Source organism: Chionomys nivalis, chromosome 5, assembly GCF_950005125.1.
Source record: "Chionomys nivalis chromosome 5, mChiNiv1.1, whole genome shotgun sequence".
Lineage (NCBI taxonomy): Eukaryota > Metazoa > Chordata > Mammalia > Rodentia > Cricetidae > Chionomys > Chionomys nivalis.
Window position 1 is genome coordinate 22,993,639 of NC_080090.1, and position 27,566 is coordinate 23,021,204.

Here is a 27,566-nt window from a genome sequence, read left to right on the forward strand (position 1 = left end):
CTTTGACAAACGATGCTAGAAACTACGACGAGAGAGGAAAAGCAAAGACCCGGGGGCGGGGGAGGGGGATCACCATCCACAAAGAACCGAACCGCAAAACACAGCTTTAAAAAAAAAAAAAAAAAAAAAAAAAAACCTAAGTCGTCACATGACAGCCCCGCCCGCTCCTCCGCAAAGGGAGGGGCAGCATGGGAGCCGTGCGTCATTTCCGTCCAGACCGGAACTCAAGATGGCTGCGCTCTTGCTGAGGTGACTTTAGCCTGGGGCTGGGAATCCGTGCCCGCTATCCTTGGAGGACCTGAATTGGGCCCTCAGGGTGGTGACAGCGGCGTAGGCGTACGGGGACAAGGAAAGGACCGTAGATGTGCAGGCCGCGCCCCAGGGATCCTAGCATCCCCTGTCCCGCCTGGCTCGGAAGGGCTTAGAGGTCACTCTGTGTGGATGCGTGGCGCGGCTGTCCCTCTGCTTCACCCACGTCTAAAGCCTCTTCCCAAATTGCTCTTGTGAACCCACCCAGGTCCGAGGCTCCAAAAACCTCTAACTTCAAGATCAGTTGCCCCTTAGGCCTGCGGGGAGGGGGATTTAGGAACTATAGGGGGAGGGGCTCGTGCACCTCCATGCTTCCTAATCCCTGGCAGTTCTGCTGCTGTAACGCGTGGGCACTATCTGGTTTCCAAATGTATCCCTCCCAGCCCAGGGTTAACAGTAGCAGCTGGAGTGGGTCTCTGCTGCTGCCCAGAAAATTCGCTTTGTTTTCATTAGCGTTGTGTTATGGTGGGTATCCCCGCTTTACTCTGAAATTCAATTTCCTGTCCAGAGAAATAGCCTAGATTTTCTTTTGTTCTGAATTCTTCACTCTTTTGGTATCATCCCCAGAGTCTCTATAGTTGTAAGGGCATAGACAGTTGTGGTACGAATCCCAACGCAGTTTTATGCCTGTCCTATTTTTGGAAATTATTTGTTATGGAAAACTAACTTCAGTGCTGTTGAAATTCCAGTCCCTGATTCTCCCAAATGTGTTTTCATTTCTCTTTCCACTTCAGTCATGCAGTATAAAAATAGAGGGATTCTGTTTAGTTTTCTTTGTTACAAAGTGAGTCTTTGGAAGTTGGGATCAGTTATCTTTAGTCTTATTTTCACGGCGCTGTGCATTTTCTTAGGCGTCTCTTCTCTGAGATATGACAGGACCAGGTTTTCCAGAGCTGCGCCCTTCATTGTTAGTTATTTGACCCATAATTGAATGCCTTCAAATTCTTTGATGTAGCATATGTTAGTGACTGTTAGGGCTTGTTGGGTGAATTAACATTTAGCTTGAAATGATCGTATTGGTTTCAAACATTTCATTAGTTTGAGTTTGTTACCTGACAAGTGTTATGCTGAGTTCATATGGATGAAACTGTAGGTATACCCTGCTGTAGCCTTCTGTCATTCAGATACTCATTCTCAGTTCAGCACTTATGGGTATTGTTTGCTTCAAAACCTTTGTTCTCGTGTAGGCATGGGATTGGTTTATCTGGACTGCCCATTGGTGTGTGTGTGTATATATCTTTTCCCCGTTGATTGTATTTGGACTGCACATAGGTAGCACCCCTCTTTCTTAAACCATATGGCATAACATTTATGGAACATTTAAATTCTATTGGGCATAATAAGTAATACAGAAGTTATTGGAAGTATAGGACAGTGTGCTCAGGACATCCCAGGCCCTACAATAAGTGACTTAATCAGCTGCCTGAGGAGGCTCACACCGGTAGTCTCAGCACTTAGGAGACTGAGACAGGAAGGGTTGCTGTAATACTGAAGCCAGCCTGAGCTATAGCGTGAGTTCCAGGTCAGCCTGGGCCACAGAGTAGGATCCTATCTCAAAACGAAGCACTTGCTTCTAGCCATAACCCTTTATAATTTTTTCACTTTCCTTTATTGTGGGTGTGGGTGGGCACACATGTGCCGTGGCTTGTGTGGGGAGGTCAGAGGACAATTGTGACTCCCAAGGGTCCAACTAAGGTTGGCTTGGTGGCAAGTGCCTTTGCTCTCTGAACCGTCTCGCTGGCTCCTTTCCAGCACAGAAAGTCTTTTCAGAGGTTCTGGTTTCACGTGGAACACAAGGATAGATACTTACTTTCATATTTCAAATAAGGCTATGGAGTTTATGCAGCTTGTTTCTGTAGGGCCTTGTGTCGAGCGTACATTGGTATTTGGGGAACAATAGCACCAGACAGAAGAACATGCGGTAGGGTAGATTCCAGCCCACATCTGCAAACTCTTGCTGGGTAGCTGAGTGACGGGGCCTAGCTTGCTGTGAGGAATGTGTGCCCTGCAACTTCAGAGACAATTCAGTTGATTTAAAGAGATTTGTTCCCACTTCTTTCTAAGAGCCCTCAGCACACAATGTCAGCATTCACCTCTTGCCTCCAAAGGGAAGAGAGAGAACTGAAGAAGGGTTGGCTGGGTTTTTCTCTTCGAATAATGGTCCCTTCTGATGCTCTGTTGTAGAGCATAAGGCTCTTGAAATGATGTGTGTCTAGTGTCAGTGATTTGATGGACATCATAAACCCTTTAGAAGACTATTGGATTTAGACGATTGGAGCTTTTTGTTTGTTTTGTTTTATTTTTCCAGACAGGGTTTTTCTGTGTAACAGCCCTGACTGTCCTGAAACTTGCTCTGTAGATTAGGCCGAACTCAAATTCAGACTCTGCCTGCCTCTGCCTCCCTAGTGCTGGGATCAAAGGCATGTGCCACAACCTACTGGCTAGAAAGCTAATTCCTAAACTATTAGATGCTGGAGTTTAAATTTTTTAAAATAAATTATCCAGGTAAGATATACTATTTGTTCGTTTTTGGTTTTTTAGTTTGGTTTTTGAGACATGGTTTCTCTGTAGTTTTTGGCTGTCCTGGCACTCCTCACTCTGTAGAGTAGACCAACCTACCTCGAACTCAGAGATCCACCAGTCTCTGCCTCCTGAGTACTGGGGTTGAAGGTGTGCATCACCACTATCTGGCTCAGGTTTGGGGTCTTAATAAGCTCTTCTATCTCCACACGCCTTGCACATAGTGAACAATTCTAATTACATAGAATTAACATAGTAAATGTTTTGGCTTCCAGAACTTCATTGTGGTCACCTTCTTCAATGCTTTGGAAGTGTTCGCTGGAATTATGAGATTAAAGGATGTGTTGTTGAATGTTTTTCTTTTTCATTTTCCTTTTTGGCTTTTTGGACAAGGTCCTGATATATCCCTGGCTGGCTGGAAATTGCTGTTTAGACCAGGGTGGCCTTGGATTTACAGTAGTCTTCCTGTGTCTTACCTCCGGAATACCAGTATTACAGGTTTACAAGCCTGATTACCTGAGTTTGATCCCAGGATCCACATGTTGGAAGGAGAAAACCAAGTCCTTGCAAGTTGTCTGATTCCCACATGTGCGTTGTGTTGTACACCATCACACACAAAATAAATAAACTGTAATTTAAAAAAATTTAATTATTTATTTATTATGTGTATGAGTGTTTTGCCTACATGTATGTCTATGTACCAGGTGTGTGCCTGGTGCCTTCAGAGTCCAGAAAAGGGCGTTGGGTTTCCTGGAATTGAAGTTACAGATGGTTGTGAATACCATGTGGGTGCTGGAAACTAAACCCTAGTCCACGAGGAGAGCAACATGTGCTCTTAACTGCTGAGCCATCTCTCCAGTCCATGTAATTTTTTTTTAAGTAGCAACTTTTAGGTAGAAAAAGTAATTATTTTTTGTAAATACTTTTTGTGGGAATGGAGAGAACTTTTGCTTTCTCATGTTTTTATATTACCATGTAGAGAAAGCTTTGGGACTTAAAGTTTGTCTCTGCTAGCTGGAAGTAGGTGGTAGGCTTTTAATTTTTAAAAATTAATTGTTAATTATTATTATTGCATGTTGTGTGTGTGGCTGTGTGCACATGTGACAGTCAGAGAGAACTTTGTACAGTTGATTCTCATCTTCCACCTTTAAGTGGGTTTTGTAGGACTGAACTCAGGTTGTCAGGGTTATATAAAGTGCTTTTATCCACTGAGCCATCTCCCTGGCTCCAGATGGTAGTTTTTGACATGACCTGGCTTAATATTAGGACTGCCCATCCTCAAATCCCTTGTTCTTCAAAATTTAATTCATCCCTTTGGAGCAGGTCTCTGCCATACATAAACTATGTGCTTCCTAGTGTCAGTTACTCATTTTGGCTTGTTCAGTTTTTGCAATACTGGGGGTTAAACCCAAAGCCTTATCCTTTGAATGTTGGGCAAGCGCTGAATTATTACAACCCCCTTATTAAACTCTTGTGTTTTATTTAACCTGTGTCGGGATCCGGGACCAGCCCACACCTAAATTATTTCTCGTGCCAGAGTTGAGGTGTGGTCAAACAACCTCCTGTAAGACCTACCTTTAAAACAAACAAAACAACAACAAAAATATCTTGAAGACAAATGTGGACTCCTAGCTCTTGGGAGGTGGAAAGACTTTAGCTACACAGTGAGTCTGAGGCCAGCCTAGACTATATGAGACCCTGTCTCAAAACACACAACAAACTTGTTTCTTGTCTCACAAGATAAAAGAAAAAAATATAATAATAATATAGTACAAGGTAGGGAAGTTGATATGCTGGTGTTAGTGACTAAATTTGTCTTCTTGAATCTTTTGCAGACACGTTGGCCGTCACTGCCTCCGAGCCCACCTTAACTCTCAGTTTTGTCTCAGAAAGTAAGTTTTGAAGTCTGTTGTTATGGAATTCCTTTACACTGTGTGAAAGTGTGTCACTGTGATGGATTTAATAAAAAGCTAAACAGGGCTATTATTGATTTAATAAATAGCTAGGCAGGAGGTATAGCAGGGATTTATGGACAGAAAGAGGGAAGAAAGGCGGAGTCTCCAGCCAGCCGTCGAGAACACAGGATGGGCAGTACAGAGTAAAGGCCACTCAGCCACGTGAACAAACGTTGATTAAAAGATTAAAACGTAGGCAATAAGTCTCCGTGTCTTATGTTTTTCCCTTCAGCTGGTGGCCCAAAGAAAAATCAGTCTACATACTATGACTCTTTTATATTTTTAACTTTTTTTCCTCATGAAAAGGCTGTAGAAAACTGGGTGTGGTTCCTGCACTCCAGAGGCAGAGGCAGCTGAATCTCTGGGAGTTTTACTTTTTCCTGCTAAATATTTATTCCTAGTTGTTGACTTCAGCAGTTGCCTTCAACAATTTTTTTAAAGGTTTTTACCTTGGAAATATCAAAAACCTTATATTTTCATAAAATAAGAATAGTACATTTTTGGTCCTTTGTGTTGGTCTCATTGCCTTGTTTCTTCGAGTAAATCTTGCAGTGTGGCGCAGCATGGTGTTGAGCTTCAGTGACCCAGCGTGAGCCTCTGTTGTGCTGACGTTATAGACCGTCACTGTGTGTAGTCCTGTGGTCTTCATCCAGGTTCATCAATTGCTAACATGTTTGTTTGCTTACATAACAGTATAATTGTACTACCATAATCATTATCATTAAGAAATTAGCTGACTAATGCTTATCTGATACACAGCTGATTTTCGAATTTTCTGTTTTTCCCAAATAATGTACTTTATAAAACTATGGCCTTTTTATTCCTATAGCCAGAACCTAGTCAGACTCATAAATATTCATAGCTATTATGTTTTCTTTTTGGTTTTGAATTTTTTAGGCTTGGGTTTTGTTTTGAGACAGGGCTTCGTGTAATTCAGGGCAATCATCAAGCTTGATATGTGGATAAAGATGATACAGAACTTGATCATCATGCTTCTACCTCCTACATGCTAGGATTGTGAGCTCTTTTGCTTTTGCTGGCCTTACACTTACTATGTGGTCCAGGCTGGCCTTGGACTCCCAGTCTTCTTGCCTCTGCTGGTGTACTGCTATGTGCCACTTTATCTTTTTATGGTCTTTACCTTTTTTTCTTTCTTTCTTTCTTTTTTTTTTTTAATTTTTTTTTTCTGAGACAAGGTTTCTCTGTGCGGCAGCCCTAGCTGTCCTGGAACTCTCTCTGTAGACCAGGCTGGCCTTGAATTCACAGAGCTCTACCTGCCTCTGCCTCCCGAGAGTTGGGATTAAAGGAGTGCACCTCCACTGCCCGGCGTTCTTTACTTTTTTCCATTTTAATTTTATCTGTATGGGTGTTCTTGCATTTTTGTCTGTGTACTGCATTTATTCAGTGTCTAAGAGGTCAGTTGCATTGCCTGGTGCTGGAGTTACTGTTGTGAGCCACCATGTGGGTGCTGAGAATCGAACTCAGGTCCTCTGGAAGAGAGCAGCCTCTGCCTTTAACTTTTGAGCCTTATCTTTTTTTTTTTTTTAGTGTATTTTTTTCACCCTTATCCTTTTTAAAAATATATATGTATATATATTTTTTAAATTATATAAATTAAAATATATAAATACATATATATTTTACTTATTGATGTGTGTGTGGTGGAGCTCAAGGATGGTCAGGTGATGGTCAGAAGACATCTTGTGGGAGTGGTTTTTCTCCTACCATGTGCATCCAGGGAGATCAAATTTGTCAGCAAGGGTCATCAGATTTGTCCACAAGCACCTCCTCACTGAACCATCCTCCTGATCCAACCATTCCTTTCTTAAACAAGTCATTTAAAGGCTAGAGGGATAACAGTATAAGAGCATGTACTGTTCTTGCAGAAGACCTAGATCAGTTCCTAACACCCATGATGTGTAGCTAACCCTTGCCTGTAACTCCAGCCTTCTGGAATCCAACACCCTCTTCAGACCTCCTCAGGCTTCTGCACTAACATACGCACACCCACACACAGATGCACACACACACACACACATAATTAAAATAAAACTTTAAATACACTTTTTACTATGTAAAATACAAACCTTAGTCCTTTTTGAACCTCTTGTTTTATTTTAGTGCTGTTCCGTTGGGAACCACAGCCAAGGAAGAGATGGAGAGGTTCTGGAATAAGAACACGAGTTCAAACCGTCCTGTTTCTCCCCATATCAGTATCTACAGGTAAGGACACTGGAGCCGGATGGTCTAGAGTTGGCCCTTTTCTAAGTACCTTATTGAATGCAGCACATGGGAGCAGTGGGCTGGGCAGTAATGACGGTACTGTCCACACCAGTGTGCAGCTTCTTCATCTGTGGGTAGTCGGTGGGAGTGTCTTGAGAAAGTTCACAAGTGAAAGATTTCTGAATGCACAGCTGCCAAAAAGAAAGTTCAGACGCAAAGAGCCATGAGTCAGAGGTGTTTCTGAATTGTTTGCTGTTACATTGAAGACTTCACACACTCTTTGTCCTGTACGTTGCCGCCACACCACACAACACTGAATTTGAGACTGTGGAATATTTTGTTTTGAATTGTAGCATTTTAAATTATACATACAGAGTGTTCTGCTCTTATGGTTTAATTATGGAAAACAGTGACTTTTAGTACTTTCCTACTGTGAGTCCTTAGCATATAAACAGCAAAATCTTATAGCATTGGAATGTGTTATGCTAGGTTGTTTGATCTTAAAATTGCTGTTTAAAGTCCAGCCATGGTGGCACAGGCCTTTAGTCCCAGGCCTTGGGAGGCAGAGGCAGGTGCATCTCTGTGAGTTTGAGACCAGCCTGGTCTGCAAAACAACATGTTTCACAGAGAAAATAAAAATTGCTGTTTGAGGCTGATCAAGGTGGTGCACTTGGGTGCTGAGGCAGGAGGATCAGGAGTTTAACCTGTCCTCGGTTGCATAGCAAATTTAAGGCCAGCCTGAGCTATGAAAGAACACACAAGTTCATACTTCTGCACTTGTGTTAGAAATGTGACTCGCTCCATTAAGCTAAAGTTATCAGGCTGAGAAGAGGGCTCAGTAGGTTGAGGTTCTTCCTACTAAGCCTGATGACCGAGTTTGATCTTCTGGTCCCGCGTGGTGGAAGGAGAGAACTGACTCCCCAAAGTTTGCATTTTGTGTACCATGGTACACTAAATTATACATGAAATATTTTAAAATAAATAAGCGAGCTAACAGGCTATCTTTCCTTGGGCTCTAGGGGAATCCATTTATTTTTGCAGTTTCTAGCTTCTGGAGGTCTTGCTCATTTCTTGACTTCATGATTTACTAATTTTTTTATTTATTGGTGCTTTAGACAGGGTCTTATGTAGCTCAGGTGGCTTCAGTCTTAGTGTGTAACTGAGGCTGACTTTGAATTTCTTACCCTCCTGCTTCCACCTTGTAGAGATTGAGATTACAAGTTGAGTCCACCATGCTTGCCTTATTGCACATACTCTTTAGATTTCTTTCTTTCTGTAGGGCAAACCTTGCTTTCTTTCAAGGATTCCTGTTTTGCACAGAAGTTACACTCTTTTACAGTCATTGTTTATTTTGATGCTCAAGTTGTTCTAGCCATGGCTACTAGGAGTTCTTCAATATGGCATCAGTTCTAGAGTGTTAGATGTGCTCGCTGCTACCAGCACGTCATTGACTTTAGGCCCTCTTGTCGGATAGAGCTAAGATATATACTGTGCTTGCAATTGTGTGTGTGTGTGTGTATACATACGTGTTTGTTCATCTCTTGTTTTCAGAAGTAGAAGTGCTAGCTGATTTTGTTTATGTCTTCTTAAAGAATCCCTATAGAGATTTTAAAAATTAAAAATAAACACTAACTCAGCAAAGCATCTTGAGTTTGCTGCCCTCTTTACTTGGGTCCCTGCCAGGGGATACTGGCCATTTTTTTTTTAACCACCTCCACAAATACCACAACCCTTCAGGATTTTTTTTCAGCTCAGATTCCAGAAATAATTTTTATTGTAGAAATTGGACATTGTACCCTAACAGAAGGTTAGTAAAGGATCTTAGTATTTAAGGTAAATGGTGAGAGCCTGTCTCAAAATGAGAGGAGGGGGCTGGGGAGGGGTAGGTTTATGAGGATGGAGATAATTCCAAATAAGCCTGGCCTTTCTTCACAAGTCGTTTGGAAAAATTGACATTAGGTCCAATTATGGAACTTTGCATGAAAAAAGAAACAGTAGGAAACGTGGGACTATTTCCTAAATAATACGCCAAGGAAAGGTGTCGGAAGTAGTTAGCATGGCACTTCTGTTTCTTTGTTTTTTGAAGCAGAGTCCTATATAGTCCAGACTGGCCTGGAACTATTTAAGTTTGTGTTTTGTTTTTTGAGACGGTCTCGCTGTGTAACTGAGGTTACAGGCATGAGTCACCACACCCAGCATGGTTGCTCTCTAGTTGAACAACTCCGATTGGCACCAATATGGGGGCCCTGGCTGAAAAGAGTTAGAGTTGTATTTATTTCTTCTTCTCAATGGCAGCAGTGCTTTAGTTTTGTAAAATCAAGGAATAACTTTTAAAAAAGATTTAGTTTTATTAGATATGTATGAGTGTTTTGTTGTTTGTTTTTGGCATGTACACTACCTACATACATGTCCTGTACCCTCAGAGGCCAGAAGAGGGTGCCAGATACCCTGGAGCTGGGTTACAGGTCATGGGTGCTGGGAACTGAACCTCTGGCCTTTGCAAAAGGAGCAAGTGTTTTAACTGCTGAGCCATTTCTGCAGTCCCAAGAGATACTTGTTATTTTTACTTATTTACTTTTGTTTTGTTTTTCAAGATGGTTTCTCTGTGTAGTCATGGCTGTCGTGGAACTCACTCTCTAGACCAGGCTGGCCTCAAACATAGAGATCCACTTGCCTCTGCCTCAAAACTGCTGGGATTAAAGACATGCACTACCACATCTGGCTTTTTTTTTTTTTTTTAAGATTTTTTTTGTTTTGTTTTGTTTTCTTGTTTTTTTGTTTTTGAGACAGGGTTTCTCTGTGTCACTTTGTTGCTTGCCCTGGAACTAGCTCTTGTAGACCAGGCTGGCCTCAAACTCACAGAGGTCCTCCTGCCTCTGCCTCCTGAGTGCTGGGATTAAAGGCGTGTGCCACCACCGCCCAGTTTAAGATGTTTTTTAAAATGAATCTTTTGTTGTTGTTGTTCTTTTTTGCAGTGTATTGAACTCAGGGCCTCGTGCATGATACATAAGCATTCTACCTCTGAGCTGTGTACTCAGTCCAATTTCTTATTTTCAAAATTAGAAAGTGGAAATAAGAATGTGCAAGCTGGGTGGGGTTTTCTTGCTTTTTGTTTTTAAGAATTTCTGTTATGTCTATGAATGTTTTGCCTGCATGTATTTGTATATATCAAATGTATGCTTGGTTCCTTGGAGGTTAGAATGCTTAACAGGACCCCAGAACTGAGTGTGAACCACCACTCGGGTAATGGAAGCCAAACTTAGGCCTTCTGCAGGAGTAACAAGTACTCTTATCCATTAAGCCATGTCTTTAGCCCCAAATGGCTTTTGTTTTTTTGTTTTAAAATTATGTATCCTAAAAAAAAAAAAAAAAAAAAAAAAAGCAAAAAACAAAAACAAATCCTGGCATCCTTTTTTAAAATTGTCTTTGTATGTTTCTTTGTAGATGGTCTCTTCCCATGGCAATGTCCATTTGCCACCGTGGCACTGGTATGGCCTTAAGTGGAGGTATGTATGTATATTTACATACACACACACACAGATCTTTGTGTGCACAAAGGGATCTTTGAAACTGTGTTTCTATGACTCTTATCCCTGCCTCTTTTGTACCTCAGTAACTTGACTTAGGGTGAATGTAATCCCTTTAAGCTTGGCTTTTTTGTGGGGAGAGTTTCAAGACGGGGTTTCTCTGTGTAGCCTTGGCTGTCCTGGAACTCACTATGTAGATCAGCCTGGCCTCAAATTCACAGAGATCTGCCTACCTCTGCCTCCTGAGTGCTGGGACTAAAGGTAGCATTACACCCCCCCCCAACTCCTTTTAACCTTTTTATTAATTCGTTCCTTTAAAAATTAATTATGAGGGAGCTGGAGAGATGGCGCAGAGGTTAAGAGCACTGACTACTCTTCCAGAGGTCCTGAGTTCAATTCCCAGCAACCACATGGTGGCTCAGAGCCATCTATAATGAGATCTGGTGCCCTCTTCTGGCCTGCAAGCATACATGGAAGGAATGTTGTATACATAATAAATAAATAAAATCTTTAAAAAAAAAAAAAATTAATTATGAGTTCCCACATTCCCACTATAACTCATTAGCATTTCCTACACTTGTATAAGACTGGCACTGGGTTTGGTTCCCAGAACCAACATGGTGTCTCACAACCATCTGTAATTCTAATTCCAGGGGGTCCAGCACCCTCTTCTGGCTTCTCTGGACACCAGACACACAACTGGTACATATACATATTTGCAATCAAAACCCCATACACATAAAAATAAAATAAAAATTAATCTTTTAAAAGTAATAAAAAAAAGAAAAAAAAAAAACGCCAGGCAGTGGTGGCCCATGCCTTTAATCCCAGCACTTGGGAGGCAGAGGCAGGCAAATCTCAGTGAGTTCGAGGCCAGCCTGGTCTACAAGAGCTAGTTCCAGGACAGGCTCCAAAGCTACGGAGAAACCCTGTCTCATAAAACAAAACAAACAAACAAACAAAAACCAAGACATAGTAGGCTTTATTCCTGTAGAATATGTTCCAAGAATTCCCAGCTGGTCATGGTGGTGCATGCTTTTGACCCCAACACTCAGGAGGCAGAGACAGACCACTCTCCTTGAGTTCTACTTAGTGAGATCCTATCTCAAGCAACAACAACCAAAAAAAAAAAGAAAAAGAAAAGAGAGTTCCTGTTTCCTTTGAGATTCCCTGGATCATTATTCTTTTTATTTGTAATGCTACTAATGACTGTAAATTTAATTAGCTACATATAATTCTGAATATAGGCTGTTGTAATTATTGTTTATATTAATAATTGGCATAGTAACCTTGGGCATTGGACATGCACAAGGAAACTGCTGTCACCAGCAGAGGACGTGCTGAATAGAGCTTCACTCTAAGTTAGCGTTTGCATACTCCTGAGTCCAAGAGATTCCGGGGAAGCAGATGGCCAGAACATATTTTATTAGTGTAACAGCGTTGTAGATAAAGATAACAAGGTTCTACCAATCCAAGTTTTCATGGTCACTTGGAGAGCTTTCCTGGGATTCTTTAGGTGTTTTCATTTTTATTGCAGGGCTTTCAAAGAAGTGTCTGAAAGAGTTTTTGGCAGCTTCTAGAAGGGGCAGAGCACTTACTGCCAATCACATAGCCCCACATAGCACTTTACAGACAGTAGAGCCTGCAGGGCTGGCATTTCCTGGTGATGCGTGGGGCAACCTTAGCTGCTCTGTACTGTGTGCTCTTTGAAGGGTCTCTACCCCGGCACCCAGGTTCTAGGAGGGGTCTAGAGGGACTGTTCCCTTACCTGATATATTGGACACCAGAGGAAGATACAGGAAACCTCAGACTTAATGTCTTCAGGAATTTTCACATGGGACTGACTACCCTGGGACTCAGGTAGGCTGGGCTGACTGCAGACTGTGTAGTCATCCTGACTGATCCAGCAGTAAGGTGACTTCTCAGCTGTCAGTGAGGTTTGGTTTTTTTAGTTGTGAGGGATGTTAAAAAGGGGAATAACTCGTCATACTGCAATTTCATTTTACCGTCAGAATCCCAGTAGCCTGCCCTCCACCACAAACCTCCCTCCTGTTCTGGAGGTTGAGCCCCAAAGCACATCCATGGTAGGCTAACACTTCACTCCTGAGCCAAATTGGACCCTCTCACTATAACATGAGATACAATCTGAACATGAGTTTAAAATTTTCTATTTCTTTTTAAGATTTATTTTTGTTGGGGTGTGTGTGTGTGTGTGTGTGTGCCGCATATATGTGGAAGCAGGATCCCTTGAAACCAGGATTCAGGCAGTTATGAGCCACCCACTGTAAGTGCTGGGAATTTATCTTGGGTCTCCTGGAAGAGCAGTATACTCTTAACCACTGAACCATCTCCAGCCCTGTCCTACCACTATTTTTTGAGGTTTTTTGTTTTTCATGTAACAGGTTTCATGTAACCTCGACTAATCTCAAACTTTATATGTAGTCCAGGATAAACCTGAATTTTTTTTTTTTTTTTTTTTAATGATAGGGTCTTGTTATATAGCTCTGGCTGTCCTGGAATGCACTGTGTAGACCAGATTGGTCTTGAACTCACAGAAATTCTGGCCCTGCTTCCTGAGTGCTGGGATCCAAGGACGGCACCACTACTCCCAACAATCCTGAACTTCTAATCCTCCTCTATCTCCCAAATCCTGGGATTATAGGCATGTTCTACCATATATGTTTTGTTTGGTTAAGCTTTTTGTTTCCTTTTGTTTTTGTTTTTTGAGACAGGGTTTCTCTGTGTAACAGCCCTAGCTGTCTGTAAACCAGTATGATCTTGAACTCACAGAGATCTGCCTGGCCTCTGCTTCCTAAGTGAAGGCATGCTCTACCACTGCCCAAACTTTGATTAATTTTTTTCATTTTTGTTTCTAAGTGTTTTTCCTGTATGCTTGTCTGTGCTCTGTGTGCGCACCTGCTGCCCGAATTGTCTAGAAGGCATTGGCTCCCCTGGAACTGAGTTAGAGGTGGTGTTAACAACCATGCGGTGCTGAAGAATGAACCCAGCCAGGTCCTCTGGGAGTGGAGCCATCGCTCCAGCCTACATGTTTTATAAAATACAGTTTTATTTTATTTTTTTAATTGTGTGTGTGTGTGTGTTTATTTGTAGGGGATATGTACACGTGAGTGCAGGCGCCCTTGAAGGCTGGAAGTGTTTATCCCCTGGAGCTAGAGTTTCGGGTGGTGTAAGCTACTCATTGTGGTTTGGGGGAACCAAACTCGGGTTCTCTGCAAGATCAGGATTCACTTGTAACTGCTAAGCCATCTCTCCAGTTCCCCATACATGGATTTTATTGGTGCTAGTTTCAAATCCACACTTGTATATGTTAGTCAAACATTTTGGCAACTAAAATACATCTGTGACCTAACTTTTCTCTGTATCAGGTGTCAAGAAGTGTCATAGAACCCAACTTAATCCATTACACTACCCGAAGGCTTTCTTTTCTCTAGGGGTTTCTCTTTTTGGCCTGTCTGCGCTGCTGCTTCCTGGGAGCTTTGAGTCTTATTTGATGTTTGTGAAGTCCCTGTCTTTGGGTCCAGCACTCATCCACACAGCGAAGTTTGTGCTTGTCTTCCCTCTCATGTACCACTCATGGAATGGGATCCGACACTTGGTAAGTTAGTTGTGGGTTTGTATGTTTCCTGGGTAAACGGAGTGGGAAGGCTAAGAGGGTCCTCTCCCTTATTTCTAAGTTTAGTGTTTACCTTTTCCCTTCTTCCCACCACTTTTCTGATGCTGGGTCATAGAACCCAGGGCCTTGCACATGCTGTACCTTTAACTTTAGAGCTGTCCTTCATTTGCTTATTGAGACAGGCGCTCTCACTGTGTAACTCTGGCTGGCCTGGAATATGCTGTCTAGACCAGAATAGCCTTGAAATTTGTGATTATCCTCCTGACTCTACATCCAAGTGCTGGGATTATAAGCATGAGCACCACACATGGCCCAACCTTGTCTGTCTGTCTGCTTTCATTTTATTATTTATTTATTATGCATAGAGTGATCCAGGGGTTTGAACTCAGGTTGTCAGGCTTGACAGCAAGTGCCTTTTCCTGAGTTGTCTTGCCAGGCCTCTAGTACCATTCTTGAGGCTACTTGTGCTGGGTCTTTACCCCCCCACCCCCACCCCACGCATTCCTTTTTAAGTGTGGGTTAGGCCAGTACTGAAAGGAATCATTGTGAAGTGTTTTTTTGTTTTGTTTTGGTTTGGTTTTTTGGTTTTTTGTTTTTTTTTAGGTGGCTGGAGAGACAGCCGTGGGTGCTGGGAACCGAACTCTTATATTTTCGGTTGTGAACCTAGCCTTTAACGGCTGAGCCATCTCTCCAGCCCCATTGTGAAGTTTTAAGAGGCATATAATTATTAAAAGACCCTTGAACGCAGATCTGACAAAGAAGACCTATCTATTAGATAAATATGAACTGGTCCCTGTTAATTGTCAACACTATTCTTGACACTGGGAATTTGATTATGAGCTAGATATAAGCAGTTGCTGCTTTCAGTGTAGCATTCCTTTTCACCCAGAGTGACAAGTCTAGGCAGACTCCGGAATATTCTCTTTAGATTGTATTGAGTAGCTGGAAGGAATGAGAGCAAACACAAACCAGGTGTCAAGGATTCTAGGGTGGTTTTTGTGCTTCTTCTTGTCATGGTTTCTTAGTGTGCTGCTGGGAATTGAACCTAGGATCTTGTGCATTCTAGACTCTACCACATAGCTACATCTTCCATCCTTTTAAAAAACTTTTTACTAGTTTAAATTTTATTTTTACTTTATTTGCTGTGTTGCCTGCATGTATGTCTGTGTACCAACCATGTGCATGCTTGGTGCTCATGGAAACCAGAGATGGTGTGGCTTTGAGTTACCTTGTGGGTGCTGGGAACCAACCCTGGTTTCTTTGGAGGAGCAGGCAGTGCTCATAACACTGAACTGTTTCCCCAGACACTCAATTTTTTTTTTTAAAGGTCTCATGTAGTTAAAATTGACCTCAAACTTATTTAGCCAAGAATGGTCTTGAAATTCTTATTTACCCAGCTCTGGCTCCAGATTGCCAGCTGCGGGGATGATGAGTGAGTGCCATCATGTCTGCTTTATTTATTTTTGGCTTTTTGAGACAGGGTCTCAAAAACCTAGGTTAGCTGCAAATTTGCTGTGTACCAGGCTGGCTTTGAACATACCCAAATTCCTGTTCTATTTTTAGACAGAACTTTACTGAATTGCCCAGGCTGCCCTGGTCCTCACCCTGTAACCAGGTAGACCTTGAATTCATTATCTTTCTGCCTGGCAAATTTGAGCATTTTAAGAGTTTGTATTTTGTGATCCTTACTCTTGTATTCTTCTCCAAGAAGAGTTAAAGTGTATTTTTCCAATCTTCCATTATTTTTGAACCCAAACAAAATATCAGTTGGATGCTTTTGCCCTAGTTTGACCTTTTATAACCTCCACATCAGAGCAACCTCAGAGACAAACATTTTCTGGATTTCAGTCTGGTCCAATAGACAGTTGAATGAAAAAAAAAGTGAGAGACTAAATGATCTATTAAATTTGAGAGACTTAATGATCTATTAAATTAAGCATATTTATCAAGTACTCCCTGGAGCGGTGTTCAGTTTGATTTGAAGTGACTTCTAGTCCTGAGAGAGACAGTGGAGATAAAGGCAGTTTCACTAATGGCTTTCGACTCCCCAGAACAAAGCTCCATAAAGAAAATCAGCTGAAGGCTTCACATCTTGACCCAGATGGGGGCTTATTTCTGTCTGTTTTTGTCTTAATATGGAGCTGGACTTAGGGGTCACCTGGCAATCCCAGAACTCAGGCTTTTTGCCTTGGTTCCTACCCATTATGGTAATCTCTTTGGAGATAAGTGAGGCACCTAAAGGCTTTAAGCCCTAAATCTGCTTTTATGTTTTTCTTCTAACAAGCACTAGCTCCGGGTACAGGTCAGGCTTTAACTGCTTGCCATGAAATGTGTCTGACTGGATGGTCTTCCAGGACCGGGAATAGTGTGGTTATAAAGGAGGAGCTGAGGGCCTTTGACCTTCTGGAGCCTTCTCCTACCACCACTACCCAGGACTCGGTGTCTTGTGAAGCACTGAACTCCATGAGCAAGGTGGCTCCTTGTGGAGCCTGCTCAACGCTTCATGTCATCCACCTAGAAGCTGGCCAGGCATTGCAATGAGGGTATCCTCTCCACAGTGACCCCTGAGTCAATCAGTTTTATGGTCAGACTGTAGAGGTTCATGTGTTAGTATGTGGTGAGGCTGTTTCGTGTGCTTAGAGTGAAACCTGAACACTACTTTTTGCTCTAGTGCAGTGGTTCCCAACCTTCCTAATGCTGTGACTCCTTAATACAGTTCCTCATGCTGTGACCCCAACCATAGAATTTTCTTGTTGCTACTTCATAATTGTGATTTTGCTACTGTTATGAGTTATAATGTTATATAATAAATATGTAATTATAATTATATCTGATAAGCAGGATACTTGATATTCGGTCCCTGTGAAAAGGTTTTTTGACCCCCAGAAAGGGTCTCTACCACAGGTTCCAAACCACTGCTCTAGAGTGTTCATACCCTAGAGAGTGAGAGAGTTGAGAGTCTGGTTTCATTTGTTTTGGTTTCGGTGCTGGAAACTGGTAACTCAAGCTAGTGCATAAAAGGCAAGTGCCTTACCACTAAGCTACAGCCCCTCCATTCTTAGGTTTACAAAATGTGGCCTTTGACCCAGTGACAGACAACCACTTAGTGGATTGATACCAACAAAAAAAGATGAAGACTGAAAAGAAGAAGGAATTTAAATGTTCATATTATATATACATTTTTACTAGGGCCCCACTTAAGTTTGAGAGCCAGGTATTGCTGTAAGTGCCTGTGGTCCGAGCTCTTTAGGAGCCTGAGGTTGGAGGATTGCTTGAGCCTAGGAATTTGGGTGTATCTTAGGTCAATAGAGAAGACCTGGATGGGAGAGCATGGACAAAAAAGAAAGAAATTGAAAGTTAAGATTCTCCTGGGGGTGTGGCACATGCCTTTAATCCCATACTCAGACAGGCAGATTCCTATAAGCTTGAAGCCAGTTGGTTTATGTAGAGAGTTCCAAGTCAACCAGGAATCTATAGGAGATCATGTCCAAAAAAAAAAAAAAAATAGAGAGAGAGACAGGCTGGGCAATGGTGTCACGTGTCACATGCCTTTAATCCTAGCAGGTACAGGCAGCCAGATCTCTGTGAGTTCAAAGCCAGTCTGGTATACAGAGTGAATTCCACATAATGCCCTACACTGCACAGAAATATGTTTGGGCCAGACATTGAATACCTATAATTCCAGCACTTAGGAAATTTAAGCAGAAGGATCTTGAATTTTTTATATTGATTTTATTGAGTTCTACATTGACTCACCTCCCTGCCTCTCCCCCCAGTCATCCCTCTCCCAAGGTCCCATGCTCCGAATGTACTCAGGAGATCTTATTGGATCTTGAGTTTTACGCATGCTGAGCTACAGGACTTCTAGGCTAGTCTGGATTATACAAGATTTTTATCTCAGAAAACAAAGCTGTGGCCGGGCGATGGTGGCACACGCCTTTAATCCCAGCACTCGGGAGGCAGAGGCAGGCGGATCTCTGTGAGTTCGAGACCAGCCTGGTCTACAGAGCTAGTTCCAGGACAGGCTTTCCAAAGCCACAGAGAAACCCTGTCTCGAAAAACAAAACAAAACAAAACAAAACAAAACAAAAAAAAAAAAGAAAACAAAGCTGTGTTTTGAAGGACTCTCGTTCAGAAAACATGGATCTAGATGTGTTGTCACGCTGGGTGGGTTTGTATCCGCACAGTCTGGAATCTCTTGTCTACAGGGCTTCTGGCCTTCTGGAGAACACTCGCCTTAGCAGCCCCACATGAGAGGTTTATTTCAGTCATGGCGAGGTGGGAGTAGGTACTGTGTTGTGACTTTGCGGAGAGTGAAGCGGGGCACAGGATGTAGTACTCTTCTCTGGAGTCCCTCAGAAGGGAGCTGTCCACTCAGCAGCTAGAAAATTTCTGAGGAAGGAATTGTAAGAGTGACTGGGGTTCTAATTACTAAAAATAAAACTTTCCTCTTTTTTTTTCTGCAGATGTGGGACTTAGGAAAAGGCCTCGCGATCCCCCAGGTCCAGCAGTCTGGAGTGGCTGTCTTGGTTCTTAGTACGCTGTCCTCTATAGGACTGGCAGCCATGTGAAGAGCTGAAATTCCCAGCATTGTTCTAATCATTATCACACCGATTTATATTCCTGTTTATTATCACTCTTATCGCCAGCCACCAAAGTTCCTCTGATTTGTTAGATGCCACGTGCTTCAGATCCCATGGAGCTCAGCAGACGCTTGAAGAACTGTAATAGTAGGGAAGGCTTCCCTGGGCCAGGAGCCCTTCCTCCCTCTCCACATTTGTGCTGAGGGTCTGCTTTCAGCTCCTTCTTGCTGAGACAGTAGAAACAATGCCAGTTCTGTGGCTGCCCTGGGTGCCACTGTCTGTAGGCTGCTGGCTTAAAGGACAATTCTGTTCATTGGTCAGCTCGGGGCCTTTAGCACCCACACAGTGGGACTGAGAGAAGAGAGGGGAGGTGGAGGGAATTGCTCTGCCCAGCTAGAAGGAGGTAAAGAGCGCGCTGGATCTTGGATGCTCGTGCTTGGAGAAAAGATGCATAGCTTTTGATGGATGAGGACGATCCAAAAATTGTATTTTCTGTTCTTTCTGTTTTTCACTTGTAGTGAAACATACCTTTAATGTCATGCTCTTTGATCTAAATTCTTGTCCCATCTTCTTTGGAAACGATTAAAATACTACTCATTTCTCATGTTGACTCTTTGAAATCTAGTGAGGGTCAGTAGAAAGGATCTGTCTCATTGCTGCCCCTTCCTTTGGGTCTTGGACATTTACACCCTCCAGCCTGACCTTTCCCAGGGGGAAATAGTTTATCCTACAACTGACCACTGGGAAAAATATGAGATCATCACATACAAGTAGTGAAGAGACTTGGGAAAGAGCAAAGAGTGGTAAACATGTTGAGAGCTTGCTTTTTGCGGGAGGGCTGGGTGATTTGAGCCCGGGTTTCTTTATGTAGCTCTGACTGTCCTGGAATTTGCTGGCCTTGAGCTCACAGAGATCCGCCTACCTCTGCCTGAGTGCTGAGATTAAAGGTGTGCACCACCACTGCCTGGCTCTGTTGAGAGCTTTTAAGGTCTTACAGGGTCACATCCCATCCTCTGGATAGCTTATATACTTCCTGGTACAGTTCAGCAGATATTTAAGGACACCTGGCGCCAGTGGAGGTGATAGCTAAGGGTTAGTGACCTGCAGAGACAGGTTTGGGCAGCGAGGGGTGGGAAACTAGTAGAGAATTTTTAAAGCCGAGCAGGGGTGTGAGGTGTCAGAATCCTAGAAAAATATATATAATGGGAGAGCTTGCTATTTTATCTCTATTGGGACCCTGAATCCTTAGCAGGAGTGCTTTGTCTGTGGCGCTAGGGGAGGCCAGTTCCTTGTACACGCCAGCAAGCACTGTACCACTGAACTAGTCACTACCTAGGAGAGCTCTGGACTAAGAGATTCATCTTGGGACTAGGCACTTGGCTCCATGGTAGTATGCAAAAGTCTGTGGTTCTCTGGCATCAAGAAAAATACTACTCCAGTAGATCAGTCAAAGCAGTGGATTGAAGACACAGCATTGAAAAGGAAGACGTGAATTCAGCGATGGCGGTGGGTGGGGTGGGGTTGGGGCTTCTTTAGTAGTCTTATGAAATCTTTTGAAATAGGGTCTCCCCATGTATCCCTGAGTGGCCTAGAACTCTTAACCCAGGCTACCCTCCCGTTGGTGTGGTCTTCTTTACTTCTGCCCACCCCCCACCCCCCCTCAGTGCACATTAGCATCACCCTCGGCTCTCGTGTATTCCGTTCTAAGTGGTCTTTGGCCTTAAGTGATGATCACTTCCCCTTTTCTCTATGCCAAGCATAGCCATGGCTCCAGTCCCATTGTCTTTTGTCTGTTTTTGAAACAGACTGTACCAAGTTACTTAAGCTCAGGCGGACCTTGAACCTGCTTCAGCACCCCAAGTAGCTGCAATTACAGAATATGCCACCACATCTGACTATCCTGGGAGATAGTATAGAGTTCCTCCAGCTTGAAACAGCTGTCTTCTAAGTTGTCCTTTGATTAGGGTCAGTGTTCATGAGAAAATACCTTTGGCTTTAGACTTGGTAAGGGCATTAAATTTAACAGCCAGTGCCAGAAAGGTGTCCAGCAGGGCAACGGTAAACAAGTTGGAGGCTGGAATGCATGTAGACTTCATGACTCTTGACGACTTCTCAACCATCCAGGGACTGAAGGAGCAGTGGAACACCCCAGCTTTTTCCTTTTTCTACTTAAGAGCTGGTCTGTCTGAGATAACTCAGTAGGTATATGCTCCAGCCACCAAGCCTGACTACCTGAGTTCGATCCCCAGGGTCCACATGGCAGAAGGCGAGAACCAACTCACACAGTCCCACAAATTGTTTTTCGACTTCCACAAGCTTGAGGCACACCTACACATATTCATTAAGTAAGTGGGTAAACAATCCTAGAAAGGGTCACATGTCCTACCTGTGATTTTGAAGATGCTGGTTTACAAAGTTTGGTGCTCTGAGGGTTTGCCCTCGTGTGATGTAGACCAGTTTCCTCTTGGTCTTTGTTGAAGTGTAAATGACATTCTTTATCAAGACCTGCTTGTATGCCTTTAATCCCAGCACTTGGAAGGCAGAGGCAGGCGGATCTGTGAGTTTGAGGCTAGCCTGCTCCATAGAGTGAGTTCCAGGCCAGCCTGGTCTACACAAAGAAACCGTGTCTCGAAAAACCAAAGTAAAAACGTCTTGGTGTTCTTTCCCCTACTCTTTCCCAGCCTTCTCTCAAATTATGGGTTACAAAAGACAGCCATAGAACGAGGAGAAAACCCAGGTCAGTAAAAGACTTAACAATGTTTATTTGCCCAAATTTGCCTTTCCTCCTGGCCCACCATTTCTCTGCTCCACGTTTCTGAATACAGGGTCTTCCATATTCCAGTCAGTCCCTAAAATGTCTCCTGAGACTCCTCCCCTGCAGGGTTACAGCTTTGCAAGTCTGGGTCTCAGCTAGACAAGGACCTACTTGCTTGAGGGTCTTAACACGGGCTTGCAGGTGGGGACTTGGGAGAGTTAATTGGAGTTTGGGGCCCTGGTGTGTGGCCTGCAGAGGGGTGTGAGCTTTGAGTTCCATCTGAGTTGTCACCATCAACAGTTGGGGAACTGGGAATTATGGTCGGGTTTGCTGCTTGCTGTACAGTCTTTGTGACAGATTTCTTCTGTTTCTTCTGGCTGTCGGGGTCATGGGGCTGTCGGGGTTAAGAGTGGGAAAGATGATCATATTTCTGGTTGGGCCAAGATAATCCCCAGTCAGCCTCAGAATTCAACTCCCTTTCTTCCTACACCATGGGCAGGTCAAGAATAGTGCTATTTAACCTCCCCTTGAGACTCTTTTATACCGGGGTGAAGGCTGGGCAACAAGATGGCTTTGTTTTGTTCCTTAAGACCTTAGTGCTTAGAGACTAGACAACACAAGACACAACCCCTCCCCTTGCTGGATTGGAATAACAGCTTTGAGGTTAAGAAGAAGTGGAGACAGTAGGGGTTTGGCTTAGATGGGAAGGCTAGATACCTTGCCTAAGATTTCAGGACGCAGTCCATTAGAGGCGTTGAGTAGATCAGGATTCTTCTCTATCCATTTGGTGAGGGAGGCGGCAGCAGCAGTTGTGCGGGAAGTCAAGGTCACCCGAGCAGGTGGCACCTTCAGGGGCATTTCCCAGGTGCCCATGAAGGAACCCCAAGGACTTGCCTAAAAGGAGAAGGGAGTGCGCAACAGGTCCTCATGGCTGCTGTGTCTGCTTGGCAGGGCTTGCTGGCCTCACGTTCTTTCTGTCCCTTCTGCATCTTAATAACTAAACATCTGAAGGGATCGTCTCCCCACTCTTCCTCTCTTCAGTCAGCTATGATGTTGATTTTCTGCCCCTTTCCTTACAACACAAATTTTGCATTCTTTGGCTAAGTGTGATAAAGGAGTCCTGTGCTTAAATATTGAAAACACTGTTTATACATTCATCATTTTCAGGACTTCCATGTGCTCAGCACAGCTCTGTCCTGTAGATAAACTGGTTAGCAGGTTGGGGCACTCACAGATTGGACTCTAATTTTCCATACGGTGGTTGTAGCCCCATTTTTATGCATCAGCCCTTTTTGTTTTGTTTTGAGACAGCATCTATATAGTCCTGACTGGCCTGGAATACACTATGTCGACCAAGCTGACCTCAAACTCACAGAGATCCTCCTGCCTCTGCTTCCTGAGTGCTGGGATTAAAGGTGTGCACCACCTCACCTGGCTAACTCTTACCTTTTTGATAGGAATGGGCGTGAGGAATCTCACCTTGGAACGGGGCACCGAAGGCAAGAGATGACCTCGATCGTTGGCAATAATCTGAGTGTAACCTTCGTGGGTAGAGGCTCTCTGTGGTGGAGGTGGAAAGAGAAGTACTTGAAGTGAAAGAGGGAGGAGAAAACGAAGTGTCTGTGGGCTTGCAGTAGAGGCATGAGAGAGGAGAAGGTGGACCATTAGAAGGCTAAAGAAGTTAGGTGGGTGACAGGAAGGACAGGAGGCCAGTCACCATCAACTGGCCTTGGAGGGCACTGAGCTCGGAGTACCTCTTTTGTTGGCTTGGCAGGAGACCAGTTCTGCAAGTACTTGGGCGAGAAAGCTTTTTCATACTGTGGAGAGAAAGAGGAGACTCAAAGGCTTCACGCTCAGGAAATCGTAATACAGTTCTCTGTAACTGAACGCCAAAGGCTTCAACAACTATATGAACTCTAACTCACTGTCACAAGGGGTATATAGGGAGGGGGGAGACTAAGTCATGGGTTAAAAAGAAGGCAGAAGTGGACACTACATCTGGGAAGAAAAGGACCCAGCTGGAGGGGGGAGATGAGGGAGGGACTGAGAACAATATACTTCATACACAGTCGACACGTGTGTGAAGATGCCCCAACAGTGCCCCGTAGTTTGTATGCTAGCCCAAAAACACGACAGAAAGAAGAAAGCACATACAAAAGGAGAAGACATCAAAGACAGAAGAAATTGTTTCTGTTTTGCCACGCTGTGACTTGAACCCAGGATCTGCCTACTAAACAAGTGCAAGATTACAATCTGTGCTCAAGATGTGTGCTGCCCAGCACATAGCAACCAGTCACATGTTAAACATGCGGAAAGCAACAAGTAGGCTGGGTACTTTAAGCTAATATGAAACACTGGGAGGCTGGGGTGTAGTAGTAGCGTGCTTGTCAGCACGGGCAGAGCCCAGGGTTTGATCCTCCGCACTAGTCGGGAAAAATGGATTTTAACGAGCTAGTATAAGAGAGGCGTGTGTGTGGAGGGGGCGTAGAATTTTTTTAAATAATTTTAAAAATACCAATATTAAAATATTTTGGTTTTATTGTGTTCCACTTGAGCATTACTAAATTTAATTTTTAATTTTCACTTAGCTGCTAAAGCCTTTAAAATTATGTTTGTGATTTACTCTGTCAGGCAATGCTGGACTAGACCAAAGGTAAGTAACCAAATCCTTATTGCTTCCTGCTTTTGAATGACCATAAAGCAGTAAATGTCATACCTATTATCTGTCTGTCCTTTCGTCCATCCGTTCGTCTGTCTGTCCATCCATCATTTAAGGCCCCTAGGGGTCCAGCTTTCTGTCTTTGTCTCCCTGGCAAAAAATGGTTTTTTACAGCCTGGAGGTGGTGGCTCTCGCCTTTAATCCCAGCATTTGGGAGACAGAGGCAGACAGATCTCTATGAGTTCAAAGCCTGCCTGGTCTACAAAGTGACAGGGCAGCCAGGGCTGTTACACAGAGAAACCCTGTCTTGAAAAATAACAACAGCGACGAAATAATGGATCTTACAAACATTTGTGTTGCTTTAACAAAAGGTAGTTGGCCATAATGATACACACACCTATAATCTCATTACTTCCCAGAGTGAAGTAGAAAGATTTGGAGTTTGTGGGCTAGTCTAGGTGGGCTACAGAGGAGCAATACCTTACCTCCCCACACACACACATAAAAGAAGAAGAAGAAAATCCACTAAAATTTGAATTCCAAGTGAACAAAATGTTATTTCCAAAAGAATTCCAAAATGTGTAGACAGGGTCTTCAGACAGGGTCCCACTACCACACTCTGGCTGGCCTGGAACTTGCTATGTCGGCCAGGCTAGCCTCAAATTTTCAGTAATTATTTTGCCACCTTGTCCTAAATACTGGGATTACAGGTACATACCACCATGGCATGGATTTGTGTGTGTGTGTGTGTGTGTGTGTGTTCGAGGGGGGTTTCATGGAGCTCAGGCTAGCCTTGGATTCGGTACGTAGCCAAGGATACCCTGAACACCTGATCATCCTGCTTTGCCTCCAAAGCCCTGGGATCACCGGAGAGCACATCTACACTCGCTTTAGTTACTATGTCTTGAATTTTTCCAAAACAAATTAGGGAGAACTTTCATGTAAATAGCTGTGACTTTGTTATTTGACTTACAAAGCCTAAAGCATTTACTCTGGCCTGTAAAAATAGAATCCCTGCCTTCTGGTTTACACTCTACAAGCTTAACTCAGGCCCTTTTGGCTAGTTCCTGGACCCTCCCAACTGTGAGGTGAAACCCTCAGTCCTCTCAGTCCCCTCAGCGTCTGTTTGGGGGAGCAGAATGTGCTGGAGGGGTAGGCCCAAAGGTAGAATCTGGAAGGTAAAATCAAATGTCGGGGTAGAACGAGAACTTACCTGGTTGGCACTGTAGTTAGTGGCCATGATCCTGTCCTGTTTACACTTGTTGCCTGGCAACTGCAGAAGGGCAGCCTTCTGGGAGTACCTCCCAATCAGCAGGGGTTGGCTATCTTCTGGGGCTCACACTGCCCCCTTCCTTTCTCTCTGAAACCTAGGTTCCTTTCCCTTTTAGAGTGTGGAGGACCAAATAACCATGAAAAAGTGGGCAGAGAAGCAGCTGCCTCTTTCCCCAATATGTTAGTTAGCCCTGCTTCAGAATTTCCGGGTTGTCTCTGAATGACATCTTCAACTATTTAAACAAACTGTGGGACACTAAGAGCTGAGTCTGCGACAGTGTGGTATAATGAACTAACCGTAGAATTAGGAACAGGGTGGGTCCTTATTTAACATGGTATTATATGGCTTAAGCCCCTGGCTTCCCGTCGATAAACAGCTATCATTACATACTGTGGAGATGACCTACTTTGTACAGTGCAGGATAAAACGAATGAACTATCTAGACGCTGTAAATGCACAGTGGGAACTGAACACAGCCAAGACACTGTTTACAGAATAACAAATAGGAAGCCACCAACTTGTTTGCTCCCAGAAGGAAATGTACATCTCGTCTTGGTCCTTAAACGACTCCTGTCTCCTCCCTCAGTCCACAGTCACAGAACCTAAGAACATAGGTTCATAGTGTCGGTTAGGATATGGCAAATCAGGACCTAGGGCGGGAAACCGAGCAGGGGTGATGACAGTGTAAGATCGCGGTACCAGGTTTGGGAGGATCAAGTGATGGCGCCCAAACCTGCTAGATGCAAAACTGAGAAACCTGAGACTCGCCCAAATTTCTGTTAAACCGATCGACTCATCCACTGGGGTCTTAGAACTAAAGAGCACTTGTCAGTTACATAGTCTCAAGTTTTTAAAAAAAGAAGAAAAGAAACAAGTCCAAAGAAATAGGTACTTCAGAGCCAGATATGGCTGGACATGCCTGTGATCCCAGGAAGCAGAGGCAGGTGGATCTCAAGTTCAAGATCAGCCTGAACTACTTAGCCTACTATATGGGAGAGACCGGGCAGTGGTGGCACACGCCTTTAATCCCAGCACTGTGGAGGCACAGGCAGGTGGATCTCTATGAATTCAAGGCCAGTCTGGTCTACAAGAGCTAGTTCCAGGACACGCTCCAAAGCTACAGAGAAACCCTGTCTCGAAAAACCAATATATGTATATATGGGAAGGACTCACAAGGCCCACACCTCTCCGAGGCTATATAGGCAGTTAACAGTTGCTGGGGGAGGGGCTCTCAAGGCTACACCCTTTACATGGAATCATTCAGTTAATGGTTGCTGGAGAAGGGCAAGACCTGTTTCTTTAGTGTGGTAGCCAGCCACTGGTGGGTTACCCCCCACTCATGCGAGCAACCCTGAGCTCAGTAGGACATACACACTCACACGCACACCAGGGCATGGTGGTGCCTTTCATCCCAGCACTTAGGAGGCAGAGGCAGATGTGTCTCTGTGAATTTGAAGTCAGCCAAGTCTACATAGTGAGTTCCAGGCCAGCCAGGGCTACATAAGGAGACCTTATCTCGACAAACAAACAACAAACATCCCCATAACGTGGCAGGGGGACTTGTTGGGGGGCAGAGGGAGGTTTATTGGGAGGGATAGAGGATAAGATCAGAATATAGACATGTATGAAAATGTCACAATGAAACCATTATATAATTAATAAATCTGGTTTAAAAAAACAAAGTGTGGAGGGAGCAAGGGAGCTGGAGGACGGCTCAGTGGTCAATGTTTGCTGCTCTTGCAGTGGATCCAAGTTCAGTTTCCCAGCAACCATGGAATCTGACCCCCTCTTCCGACACAGCCACCCCAACCCATACATATGATTCAAAATAAAATCTTTTTTTTTTTAAAAAGAAAGCAAGCTGCTTGTGGTAGCTGACACCTATCATCCCAGCACTTTAAATGCTGAAGCAGAAGGATTGCTACAAGTTTGGGGTTAGCTTGGCTTACTTGAGACTCTGCCTCCAAAATTCAGGGGGAGATAATTGCTAGTTCCTTCTTCCCCTAAAATCTTTATCCCATCCAACACACCCCACATAAGGACACTTGTGACCCTTCTGGATAATGGGGTAAAAACAGCCCTTATTAGGCTCTCACAGTTAACTGCTGGATAGTGTGACATAGGAAAG

At 43.7% G+C, this 27,566-nt stretch overlaps 2 protein-coding genes across 3 annotated transcripts; one reads left to right on the forward strand and one right to left on the reverse strand.

Annotated features, from left to right (window-relative positions):
• The first annotated feature begins 196 nt into the window (after positions 1 to 196).
• Positions 197 to 19,355, forward strand: Sdhc (succinate dehydrogenase complex subunit C). The gene is made up of 6 exons (XM_057769948.1): positions 197 to 249; positions 4,665 to 4,721; positions 6,906 to 7,007; positions 10,452 to 10,513; positions 13,987 to 14,150; positions 18,635 to 19,355. Exons 1-6 carry the CDS (start codon positions 230 to 232, stop codon positions 18,737 to 18,739), a joined length of 510 nt encoding a protein of 169 aa, XP_057625931.1. The 5' UTR covers positions 197 to 229; the 3' UTR covers positions 18,740 to 19,355.
• A 2,050-nt stretch (positions 19,356 to 21,405) lies between these two features.
• On the reverse strand, positions 21,406 to 25,428 carry Cfap126 (cilia and flagella associated protein 126). Of its 2 annotated transcripts, XM_057770335.1 has the most exons (5): positions 25,379 to 25,428; positions 23,261 to 23,323; positions 22,986 to 23,066; positions 22,224 to 22,400; positions 21,407 to 21,900 (listed from the first exon to the last, which is right to left on the reverse strand). In XM_057770335.1, exons 1-5 carry the CDS (start codon positions 25,403 to 25,405, stop codon positions 21,691 to 21,693), a joined length of 558 nt encoding a protein of 185 aa, XP_057626318.1. In that variant the 5' UTR covers positions 25,406 to 25,428; the 3' UTR covers positions 21,407 to 21,690. The 2 variants fall into 2 exon arrangements, with proteins under 2 accessions (XP_057626317.1, XP_057626318.1); XM_057770334.1 differs by lacking the exons at positions 23,261 to 23,323; positions 25,379 to 25,428 and having other exon boundaries at positions 21,406 to 21,900; positions 22,986 to 23,220.
• Positions 25,429 to 27,566: the final 2,138 nt, after the last annotated feature.

Bases quoted from the DNA above. Each gene is read 5' to 3' on its own strand.
- Sdhc (XM_057769948.1), top strand. From the start codon at position 230: ATGGCTGCGCTCTTGCTGAG. The intron at 7,008-10,451 runs GTAAGGACACTG...GTTTCTTTGTAG, and splicing joins CCCCATATCAGTATCTACAG to ATGGTCTCTTCCCATGGCAA. The intron at 10,514-13,986 runs GTATGTATGTAT...TCTTTTCTCTAG, and splicing joins TGGTATGGCCTTAAGTGGAG to GGGTTTCTCTTTTTGGCCTG.
- Cfap126 (XM_057770334.1), bottom strand. From the start codon at position 23,171: ATGGTCCACCTTCTCCTCTCTCATGCCTCTACTGCAAGCCCACAGACA. The intron at 22,401-22,985 runs GTGAGATTCCTC...TTCTCCTTTTAG, and splicing joins CTTCGGTGCCCCGTTCCAAG to GCAAGTCCTTGGGGTTCCTT. The intron at 21,901-22,223 runs GTATCTAGCCTT...TAACCCCGACAG, and splicing joins GTCCTGAAATCTTAGGCAAG to CCCCATGACCCCGACAGCCA.